This window comes from Heterocephalus glaber, unplaced genomic scaffold, assembly GCF_053883595.1.
Source record: "Heterocephalus glaber isolate CG9 unplaced genomic scaffold, H.glaber_assembly_v1.0 deba00000331, whole genome shotgun sequence".
Lineage (NCBI taxonomy): Eukaryota > Metazoa > Chordata > Mammalia > Rodentia > Bathyergidae > Heterocephalus > Heterocephalus glaber.
Window position 1 is genome coordinate 45831920 of NW_028258142.1, and position 11949 is coordinate 45843868.

The 11949-nt window shown below is 40.5% G+C and overlaps 1 protein-coding gene across 2 annotated transcripts; it reads right to left on the bottom strand.

Annotated features, from left to right (window-relative positions):
• Window positions 1-224: 224 nt before the first annotated feature.
• Window positions 225-8377, bottom strand: Znf397 (zinc finger protein 397). 2 transcript variants are annotated; one of them, XM_087193352.1, is made up of 5 exons: window positions 8258-8372; window positions 7585-7698; window positions 6618-7112; window positions 6223-6364; window positions 424-3904 (listed from the first exon to the last, which is right to left on the bottom strand). In XM_087193352.1, exons 2-5 carry the CDS (start codon window positions 7585-7587, stop codon window positions 2853-2855), a joined length of 1692 nt encoding a protein of 563 aa, XP_087049478.1. In that variant the 5' UTR covers window positions 7588-7698; window positions 8258-8372; the 3' UTR covers window positions 424-2852. The 2 variants fall into 2 exon arrangements, with proteins under 2 accessions (XP_021092336.1, XP_087049478.1); XM_021236677.2 differs by lacking the exon at window positions 7585-7698 and having other exon boundaries at window positions 225-3904; window positions 8258-8377.
• Window positions 8378-11949: the final 3572 nt, after the last annotated feature.

Here is an 11949-nt window from a genome sequence, read left to right on the forward strand (position 1 = left end):
CTTTTTAAATATTATATTTGAGATGGGCAAGTCTACCATTGTTGTTTTATCAACGATAAAATTGGGACTAGCGATATAGCTCAGTGAAGTGCCTGCCTAGCTAGCATGCCTGAAGCCACGGGTTCAATCACCAGTAGGGAGGTGGGGGAATGGTAACATAATTGAGGATGAGTTAAGTTTGCTAACAAACCAAGTCTTGGAAGGAACAGAGATGCTACAGAAAGCAAGTTTTGTTTTGTTTTAATATTTTCCCAACTATCCTAGGCTTCCATTCACTTTTTGGTGCTGGGGATTAACATGTTAAGTATGCACTCTACCACTGACCTACACCTCCAGCCCTTTCTTTAGAATACATAAAAGCACAATAGAACATTAAATTACCTATACCTCCCACCCAGAGATAACCAGTATAGCACCTTGAGGTTGTATTTCCAGTACTTTTAATGCATAAATATATATTTTACATGGATCTTATTGTACATATTATCTTGAAGTATTTTTATTTAATAATATATCATGAATGCTTCACTTCTTTCAGCATTAATCAACACCAGTTTTAACAGCTTTTAAGACTGTACATTCATGATCATTTCTGAAATATATTCCCAGGTAGAATTTCAAGTCAAAGGCAATGCTTAAGGCTTTTGGTGCTGATTGCCAGAGATACTGTCTATTCACATTCCACCAGCAGCACCAGTCCCAATTTCCCTGAAATCTTTTATCAGTTTTGTATGTGCTGTCTCAACTCTTGATTCAATACACTCTTTAACTCATAAGATTGAACATACATGTATTGTCCATTGGCACTGCTTCTTTTGTGATCTATTTAATTTTCCTATTGGGATTTTTTTCATGGAGAGGCAATATAAAATGGTTCCATAGCAGAGCTGAGTTCAAAGTCTGACCTTACCACTTTTTAGCTATGAGCTTTAGCCTTCATTTCCTCATCTGCAAAATATGGGCTGCAGTAGGAAATAATTCATATACACAAAGCCCTTAGCAAATACCTCTTACATTTCTTACTGACATATGCAGGAGCTCTCTATAGTGTATTTCTTTTGCAATATATCCCTACTTAACATCCTATCATTTTCAGTTTCTCTGGAAAAGGAACAAAGCAAGAGTTGTACAGCCCTTATATATTTTGTTACATTCTATGATAGTTCCAACTGATACCATTCTTTTTTTTCATTTCTCTCCAAACATGGGCACTTAGCTCTCTTGCAATTCTTACTGGCCAGCACATACTCACCTATATACATTAAGGAGGGTGTTCTTTTTATCTTCATGAAAATTCTTTTTCTATGCACAGGATTCTGGATTTCTACACAGATTTCTCCAACTAATTAGGTCTATTGAATGGTGTATTTTTCTGCTGCTAATTAATGTGTACAACTTTCCACCTCACACCAGGATCCAGCATAAGGCTCCTCAGAAGAGGAGAAATCTTGATGGAACATGATTGTTATCTCCTGTCTTCATTTCTCTTTAACACTGTCTTTAACACAATTTGCAGAAGATACTGTGAAATACAGTTGATATTAGGACAAAACCGAATGTGTAAGGTACCTGGAGAATAACTCACAGGCCTAGCCACTGACAAATACCTTTTGAGCACCCGAGCCCAAGGGAGTATACTAGGAATTGTGAGGCTGTCCCTTCAGAAATAAATATGGCAGCTCCCAACCTAGTCTTGGGGATTAACCTGACAGCAGGTCCAATACTGTCTTAGGAAACAAAGGAGACTTACATTTAGGAGAGGGAAATTTAGACCTCTAAAGGACTCCTAACATCCAGGCTAGGTTCTTTCATACATCTCCACCCACCTCCCTATGGAAATTCTACTCTATTTAGAGGTTGGGAAACAACACAAACCAGCTATTAGCTCTTCTCCTTGGGTCACACTAAGCAAGACAAAGCTCCTCACAATGCTGTGGTTCAAGGGCTCTAGGTTTTGTCTATTAACAGAAACTTCTCCATTTGTTTTTATTTTGCTATAGGCACTACTTCTGAGGCTACACTCATGTTTCTTACAGAAGTGGCTCTAATTCAAAAGGAACTTAGCAGGAAGTTTCACACTTTCTTCTTGGTCTTTATCTATTGCTCCCTCTAATGGGAACATTTTCCCTGGGACCACCACCTCCCTGGCTAATCCCTACTCATCCTTCACATAATTTTTGCCCCTTCCTCATGTAAGGCTGAGAGGTCCTTAAAATCACAAAGCACTCATCACACCATTGTGTCATTGCCTGACTAGCTGCCTTGCCCATTAGATCATAGGGATTATACTTTACTTTCCATTGTACATCTAGTCTCTGGTATGAAGGAAGTACTCAAAAACAACAAACAAAAAACCTATTGGATAAATAAATTTGTACTTTCTTCTATGCATATTTAATTTCTAGCCTGCTCTTCTATTCTAAATTGGTCCAGTGAAACTTTTTAAGTTCCTAAGACAAAGTCCCTCACATTATCTACGCTATGTCCCAAGCCGGGGGCACACTATCAGCTGTAGTATCAAAGCCTGGATCCCTACACCCTTTTCATGACATTTTGATAGAAAACGAGGCTTCAATATTATATTCCCGTTTTTCCTATTTCCTGAGTATTTCTAACTGTAAAAGAAAAGCTGAAGGTAATAATTCTCCCATTATCTGTTCTGATTAATCCGAGGAAAAGCTTTCATGGGACAAGTCACACTAGCATTGGGAAATGGTGCATAAAGCAAGCTAGAATGACTCAAGACCTAGTAGTTTATAACTCTGATGGAATCATGCTCCAAAGTAAACCTGTCTGGCTAATAAAAATAAAAATCTGATAGAAGTATTTACAATATTCATTGTATTCACAAGTTACTTCACAGTGTGGACTCTCTGGTGGCGAACAAGGACTGATTTGTGCCTGAAAGCCTTCCCACATTCATTACATATATAAGCTTCATCCCCAGAATGGATTCTCTGATGCTGGACAAGGGCTGACCTCCTTTTGAAGGTTTTGCCACATTCATTACACTGGTAAGGTTCCTCTCCACTGTGAATTCTCTGATGTCTGATGAGGTTCGAGCTTAGACTGAAGGCCTTTCCACATTCATTACATTCATAAGGCTTCTCTCCACTATGTATTCTCTGATGGGTAATCAGCTCTGAACTCTGCCTGAAAGCTTTCCCACATTCATTACATTCATAGGGTCGCTCTCCTGTATGAATTCGTTGATGTCTAATAAGCTTTGAGCTCTGACTAAAGGTTTTTCCACACTCATTACATTCATAGGGTTTCTCACCAGTGTGTATTCTTTGATGTATAATGAGATATGAACTTTGACTGAATGCTTTGCCACACTCATTACATTTGCAAGATTTTTCACCAGTATGAATTTTCCGATGTCTAATGAGGGCTGAGCTCTGATTGAAGGCTTTTCCACATTCACTACATTCATATGCTTTCTCACCACTGTGGATTCTTTGATGAATAATAAGATATGACCTTAAACTAAAGGCCTTCCCACACTGGTTACATTTATAGGGCTTTTCTCCGGTATGGATTCTCTGATGTTGTGTAAGAGAAGAATGCTGCTTGAAGCTGTGGCCACATGTATCACATCTATAAGGTCTGTCTTCTGTAGCAACTTTCTGACTTGTTACAGAGTTTGTACTTAAAATAAGGCATCTTTGAGGTTCATCAAGATGGTCTCTCTTTCCTAAAGATTTGTGTGTGACGATCACTTGCCTAAAACTGTTTCCGTGGGGAGGGGATCTTCTTAATTTCTCCCCAGTAGCACTTCTTTGCTGCCACTCTAAGTTGCTTTCATGCTCACCAATTCCTCCAAATGAAGATTCCTGAGAGAGCTCCTCTGGTTTTTCTCCTGAAATGTTCTCCTCTGCTGCTGTCTCACTGTTCTCACAATCTGAAATGATAAATAGCAAAAAGACCAGATTTTACATTTCTTTAGTCATTCTAAATATTCACTTTCTACATGAGAGAAAGTAGAAGGGTCTATCTATAATGATGTCACTGTCTATCTGTAATTTTTCTGCAACTGGTCAATAGGGTCTTTAATGCCAATACCTATACCTACACTTGTTTTGTTTTTTTAATTTTGTGAGACAGGGTCTTGCTATGTAGTTCATCCTGGCCTTGAATTCACTATGTAGTCCAGTCTGGCCTCAAACTCAGCAATCCTCCTGTCTCAGCTGGGATTACAGGCGTGAGCTGCAATGCCTGGCTTATACCTACACTTTGCATTTATCTTTTTCTGCCTTCTCTGAGACTCACCCAGTAATTTTATTATTTTCAACCTCTTTCTTGACCGACTCCTGTTTATCAGCATTTAAATAAGCTCAAGTCTCTCTCACTTTTTAAAAACCAACCTCCTTGCCTACACATTTCTGCCAAGCAACCTCACTCACTCCCATTCACAGTAAAATTTCTTAAAAGGGATGTCTGTACTCATCTTCATTCTCCATCTGCCTTCTCCCTTACCCTCTTCTCTATCCCTATCACTTCCACTGATACTACTCTTGTCAAAGTCACCAACTTAACTGCATAATCCAATCCAGACTTTCTGGATCTTAGTTGGCCTCTGTAGCACTGACACCGGGGACCATATTTTCCTTCTAGAGACATTCTCTTCTAGCCACATGGACCTCTTTTGTGGCTGATCCTTCTTAGATGCCAGGGCTGGTAACACATATAGTGTTCCTCCAGACCTGTTCTGGGCTCTCATGTATCCTCACTGTGCAAACTTTCTATCCCATAGGTTTCAATTACCACTTATGTTGTAAGGTAATGCCTCCCCATATCGCCAATCCTATCTCAATTCTATTAGACTCTCATATCCAACTTCCAATTTGGCATTTTCTTTTTTTAATGATGTTGATTATAGCCCAACTTATTTTTTTTTTTCCTGGTACTAATTTCCTATCAACTTTAAAAATTTTTTATTAGTACATATTTGTAGTACATGATTATATTCACTGTGGGGAATTAGCAAACGTACATAACACATCTTATTTCTTTTTACTTCCTCTTCCCCTTCCCTCTCTCCCTCTTGGTTCCTTCCTATCAACTGGGTATTTTCCTTGTGAATATTTCGCAAGCAGCAAAACATCCAGATCTACACATGTCACCAGATACATTTGTTTTTCCTTAATTTTCCCATTTAGCTGAATAGTTAAAGAGCACCACTATTAACCAGACTGTTCAATACTAAAACTTGAGCATCACCTTCCACTCTTCTTCCTCATGTTCCACTTTTTAACAATGACCAGACAGTGGAATGCAATTCTTTTTTTTTTCCTTTGGTAGGGGACTGAACTCAGGACTTTGGGCTTGTGAGGCAGGCACAGTGCCACTGAGCTAAATCCCCGGCCCCAATCCAAGGCAATTTTAATGAAGACAATAAGCATTTAGCCTTGATGTTCCCCATTCCTCTACCTTAATACACAGATTTACTCATTGTGAGCATTTGAATTAGAAATCTCTAACAAGCCTCTAGTTTTACCTTCCTCAAATTCATTCTCACTGCAGCTAAGTTATAAACTGGAAATCCAGCCACATTACTCCTTTGTGCCATGCCCTTTAACTATACCCCTCTGGACTTAAGAAACTGTTCAAATGAATTAATATGACACAAAGTTTTTACATGTCCCATTTTCTTGTCTAGTTCTTTCCCCTGACCTTCCTTAGCAATTCTCTACCCAAGTTAAACTGAACTACCTACAATTTAGTACTTTGTAGTCTCTGCTTAGGCCACTCATCCCTCCACCTATTTACTTGGCTTTCTTCTACTCATATAGTTCAAATCTTAGTTTAGGTAACTCTTCCTCCAGGAAATGTTCCTTGAACCTCTAAGATTGGGTTAGGTGCCATCGTATGTGCTCTGACAGTATCCTGTTCCTTTTATTCCATAATAGAGTACTACTGCATTACAATAATCTTTTAGCTTGTTCACTACTCATCTAGATCTGACAGCTCCTTGAAGATAAGAGACCTATCCTAACATAGGTATAAATGCCCACAACAGTATCAAACACGTATCGGTATTCTAGAAACTGACACAGTTCATGAGGGCTAGTGAATACAAAGCTGCTGACCTGGGCACTTCTATTTAGAAAAATAAACATGATGCTTACATGTGGCAAGTTTATAAACACAATTCATTCTGCATCCTCAAACCCAGAGGCTTAACTGATATGAGTTCCCAGACAAATTCCCATTCCTCACCACTTCTAGGTGAAAGGCAAGGTTTCCAGGATTTCAGCTGTGTCTTTAAAGGCTGGAGTTGGATGTTTGTTGATTCTTGGGAGGTTCTAAGAAAAGTCAAATCCTTCCATGGCACTGCTGGTCCCTGAGGATTAGTTGGGACCTAAAATAAGTAAAATATGGTTAGCTTTGTGAGAAAATCCCCAGGGAAACTGCTTAGTAAAAATCGACATGTCAACAAGAGTATCTCTGCAGATGAAGAAGAAGGGGAAAATTTAAGGGTAGAGACAGGTACTGCCCTGTCAATCACTGCAGGGTCATGTAGAAACATGTAACTTTTCATCTCACTGTTAGGATACTACATGTGCAGGCTGTACATTCCTTTTCCCACAATACATCCTTCTCTCTGTTCCCACCTGCTGCCCTGGATCATCAAACTCTCTCTCCAAATCCTCCAACAGGTTCACAGCTTCCTCACCACTTCTTGGACTCTGCTGCTGAACCCAGATCTGCAGCTCCTCAGGCAGGATGCTCAGGAACTGTTCCAGCACCAGGAGTTCTAGGATCTGCTCCTTTGTGTGCAACTCTGGCATTAACCACTGATAGCACAGCTCCTGGAGTCGGCACAGGGCCTCCCGGGGCCCAGGTGTCTCGTGGTAGCAAAACTTTCTGAATTGCTGTCGAAATAGTTCTTGGCAGGATTGAGTATCCCCATTCTGTTTAAATTTTGGACCCCAGGAAAAGCTATCTTCTATTTTCACTAGTATTACTCCTTGTTCCGGATGATCCTGAGGTATCAGGGCTGAAATTACACTGGAATCTTCAGCCATTCTGGGCTGAAACAGCTTAGCAAAAAGCTCAGTACAACTGGGTTCTGTGGTTGAGAATTTCTTTGAATAATTTCTTCTTTCCTAAAGGATATAAAAGCACGGTTAACTTAGAGACGGAAAAAAAAAATCTAAGAACTTTTAATAAAAAGTGGCCTCAGTAATGTTGAAAAGTAGGTGTAAGATTGTAACTAAATAAAGAATAATCAAATGACAAACTAAAAATCATCCACCTCATTACAGGAAATTATTTTAGAAGAGAATACGTATTAATGTGAACCACATAATGACAAAGTAATTTCCTTTTAAGTTCTTTCAATTCTGATTGAATCAAGAAGAAAAACTGTCTTCAACATGAATGTTGAACTTTCATTAACTTTTTAATAAAATTTAGAACTTGTACTTCCAAGGGTAATAAATAATATCCAGGTACAGAATTTTAAAATTTACTTGTAGTTACCTCCTACCTATACAGAGTTAATTTTCATTTAAGGTAGTGAAATATTTTTAAAAACTCAGGTCAAACGAGTTGACTTAAGTATTACGGGATATTCACCATTTGGTCGCAACTGGTATTTACTGAATTTCTTCAACCAACACTGGAGCACATATTATATGGCTCTGTCCGGAGTCGGCCTTAGGCTGAAAACATTTCTGCTCGTAAATGAATCTACGGAGGAATGAACCACGAGTTGTTAAATCGCTGCGTATGGGTTCAAAAACGTTAGGTATCACAGGCACTGAAAAGGTCAACCCTGAACTCTAAAAGCAGTACTTTGAGAGTACAAAAATTTCATGTAAACTGCATATGGCAACATTTATGCACTAAATTTTGTGAGACTAGGCATGACTTTAGGATGGGGTGGGGATGGCCACAGGCGCGTGCGCCCTTCAGTTCAGTCAGCAGAACTCACCAGGAAAACCGAATCCTACCTAGTACTCCGGGGAGCACTGCGGTCAGCCCGAGACCAGTCAGAATATTTCGGCTACACATCTCTGGTCTACCAGGAGCCAGCTGCACTCGGCCCTGTTTTTTTTTTTGTACTCCTGGTTATACCACAGCGTTTGCGGAGTCACGGGAGTAGGGAAACGACAGCGCTCGGACCGCAGACCACGGAGCCACGACCCGGGACGGACAGACTGAGGAGCAGGCTTCCTCCACCTCCAGTCCGTGCCAGTGCCGTGCGCCCACCCTCCCCTCCCTCCGCCACGGGGCCCGCGTCCCTCACCGCGAAGCCTAGGAGCCGCCAGGGCCCAAGCTGCAGACCCGAGGGGCCAGCCACAAAGACCGGAAGTGCGCACCCGCGGCCTTCCGCTGCGAACCCCGTAGCCTCTGCCCGTCACGCCCCTTTCTCGCAGACAGCCAATCAGCGCCGTGGGTTCCACTCTTTCTAGCGCGGTCGCTCCGGGCTGTTGGCCTGGCGGAGTCCGGAAAGCCGGCAGAGCGTGGACTGTACGGCGGGGGTCCCCGAGGAAGGCGACCCCTCTTTAGAGGACACTCCCACCTTCCCGTGCCTCCTCCCACCCTGGCGTTCCTCAGCTCCTCTAGGTCCGGTCATTGCCGACTAATCCACTCCCAGATTTTTTAGGAAACTGTTCAGGTTGTCTTGTAATTCCAGTTTTTTTCCATGATCTCTGGCAAAAGTACACGCACGGATGAATGGGCTGAATGAAAAGTAACGATCCCTTATATTGCTCATTTGACCATTACAACAGCTCTAGGCGGTAGCTGCACTGTCCCCACCTCACAGCCGTAGGCAATGCCCAAAGTCGAGCAGATTGTGACCAGACGGGTTGAAGTCCCCATGGTAAGGTCTCCAGGTCCCAACTCCTGCTCCTAACTGGTTTTCCCACCTTTCACCGGAACCTGGATGGCATTGCGTAGCCCCCCCCACCCCCGTACTGGGGATCGAACTCAGGACCTTGCGCTTGCAAGGTACACGTGGGGCCATTGAGCTAAATCCTCAGCCCCATTAAGTAAAATAAATTACTAATTTTTCTTTGCAGTTTTGTAGGTGATAAACGATTTCTCTTTTTAAGTTGCTGAACTTGAGAGGTTAATATATTTTTTCATGTTTATTGACCATTTATGGTTCTTAAGAGAAATGGGTTTCCCCTTTTAAAAAAAATTAAGGTGTTAGTATTTCCCTTTTTAATTTGTGAGTAGTTTTTTTTTTTACTTGTCAAGGATATCAACTCAATTGTTATAAATATTTTTCACTTAGTTGTATTTGTTTTTTAAATGTCAGTTAAAATGATAAAAAGGTGATACATGGAAGCAAGTTTTCCTTTAGTCGCTAAGACACTGAAACCGCAGCTATTTGGAAAGAAATGTTCACTAGCATTCAGTGCTATTAATAACTCAATGATTCTTAGTCACTGAAATGACAACAGCAATTGTAAAAAGAAAACATAATACTACTTTGTTTTTTCAGTTATCTATTGCTGTATAATATACCACTCCAAGACTTAGTCACTACAACTAACAGATGTTTTATTGTTCACAATTATAGGGTCAGGAATTCAGACAGAGCTTAGCAGATATTGCTAGTCCATGCTTTATATGATGCCAGTTTTAGTGGATTAACTGGGGTTCGATGGCTTTACTTACATTGTGGGGGTTGTGGTGCTGCCTTTTGGCTGGAGCTGCTTGATTTTTCTATTACAGCCTCTCTCCATGTAGCTAATCTCTCATCCATCATTCAGGACTTTAGCCTAAGCTTTCTTATATGGTGGCTGTCTCCCAAGAGAGTGAAGAAGGAAGGGAAGATCCTAGTTATTTTAAAGCCTAGATCTGGATCTGGCATTGTATTCCTTTTGCTGTATTTCACTGATAGAAGGACTAGATTCACAGAAAAGGGAAATTGATTTTACCTTTTACTCAGAGCAGTGACTTGAGTGTAAGAAGAAATTTGCAGTTATTTTTACATTCAATCTACCACACTTTATTATATTGAGATATTTAAGAAGACTACTTTTTAGGAATGTAGTTGTTAAAAGAATGAAGGTATATCAGTTAAAAATACTTTCCATTCCATCAATGGAAACTTTACTAAATGTGTTTATTGTTAAACCTTTAAAAAAAAACTTACGTAACTATTTTCATGGAGGACAAGCCATTCCCAGTGTCTAATTCAGTGTCTTGGCACTATTGTCAAGGACCCAGGCTCCCTCCTCTTTCTGCCATCTTTCACTGTGTTGGTTTGTTCTCCAGTCAGATTCTCCTTATGGCCATAAAGTAGCTCTTTCAGTGATGGGAAGCAGAATGAAGGTACCTCACCCACTTTGGTCACCCTTCTCCCTTTTAAGACTAAGGAAACCCTCTTCTTACCTCAAAATTTCCCCTCATGTCACATTAGCTAAGATTGCTTCAAGTACTTACACCTAGGCAAGGGGGCTAAGGGCTCCATGATGGGCTCAGGCAATTAAGATTCCTATGCCCAGGAAAAGACTTTATGAACAAAACCTCAGTAGCTCGGGAACTAGCACAAAGAATCAACAACTGGGATCTCATCTTATTAAAAAAGCTTCTGCACTGCAAGAGAAACCACCAGCAGAGCTAAGAAACAACCTACTATGTGGGGAAAAATTTTTACCAGCTGTTCCTCAGACAAAGGTCTACTATCTAGAATATATAAAGAACTAAAAAAAATCAGACCCCCCCAAGTATAAAGACCCAATCCAAAAATGGGCATCTGAAATGAACAGACATTTCTCAGGCAAAGAAGTAAAAGCAGCAAATAAATATGAAAAAATGTTCAGCATCACTGGTCATTCCAGAGATGCAGATGAAAACAGTGCTGAGATTCCGCCTTACCCCAGAAAGAGTGGCTGCTGACAAGAAATCAACCAATAACAAATGCTGGTGGGGTTGTGGGGAGAAGGGAACCCTTCTCCATTGCTGGTGGGAGTGCAGACTGGTGCAACCACTGTGGAAATCAGTATGGCAATACCTCAAAGAACTAGGATTAGAAGTCCCATTTGACCCATCTATTCCTCTCCTGGGTATCTTCCCAAAAGAATTAAAAGAATCGTACCACAGTAATATATGTGCACTCATGTTTATAGCGGCACAGTTTGTAATAGCTAAAACTTGGAAACAGCCCAATTGCCCATCAACTGGAGACTGGATAAAGAAGATGTGTGTGCTTTTTTTTTTTTTTTTTTTATAAAATGGAGTACTATTCAGCCATAAAGAATGAGAAACTGGAGACATTTATAGCTAAGTGGATGCACATTGAGGCCATACTCTTAAGTGAAATAAATAGGACACACGTGTAAATACCAAATAGTTTCTCTGGTGTGAAAAACTAAAAGTGTAAATAAGGATCAAAATGTATAATTGGTATTATGAAATAGGAAGAAAATGTTTAAAGGAGTAGGGGAAGTGGGAGGGGTAGGGGAAAGGAAAGAAGGGAAAAGAAAAAATATGAGAAAAGGAAAAACATAGAAACAAAGTTTTGTAAATAGGGAAGGGTGGAGGGGGTGAAGGGAGGGCAGGGGAATGGGGAGAAAATAAGAACCAAGACACGTCATGTAAAGGTACAAGATCCCATGATGAGTGTAACTGTATTGTATTCTTAAATGTACCAATAAACTTAATGAAAAAAGAGAAAAAAAAAAAGATTCCTATCCCAGGGCTGAGGAGGGGACCAGCCTCTCCTGAAGAGGCAGACCCTATGGGGAAGGTGTATGAAATAGCATAATTTTTTTTTTTTTTTTTTAGTACTAGGGATTGAACCCAGGACCTTTGCACTGAGCTATACCCCTAGCCGATTTTTAATTTTGAGACAGGGTCTCTGTTTCCCAGGCTGAGCTAGAATTTGCAATCCCCCTGTTGTTAGGGGTTGTGACTGTCTTAGTTTCTTGGTATCCCAAATAAAGAATTGAGGAGCTGGGGATTTAGCTCAGTGGTTCTGCT

Excerpts from the sequence above, each read along its gene's own strand:
- Znf397 (XM_087193352.1), bottom strand. Across the intron at positions 6,365-6,617 it reads TTGATGATCCAGGGCAGCAG|GTCCCAACTAATCCTCAGGG; the intron begins GTGGGAACAGAG and ends TACTTATTTTAG. Across the intron at positions 3,905-6,222 it reads TTGCCTTTCACCTAGAAGTG|ATTGTGAGAACAGTGAGACA; the intron begins GTGAGGAATGGG and ends TTATCATTTCAG.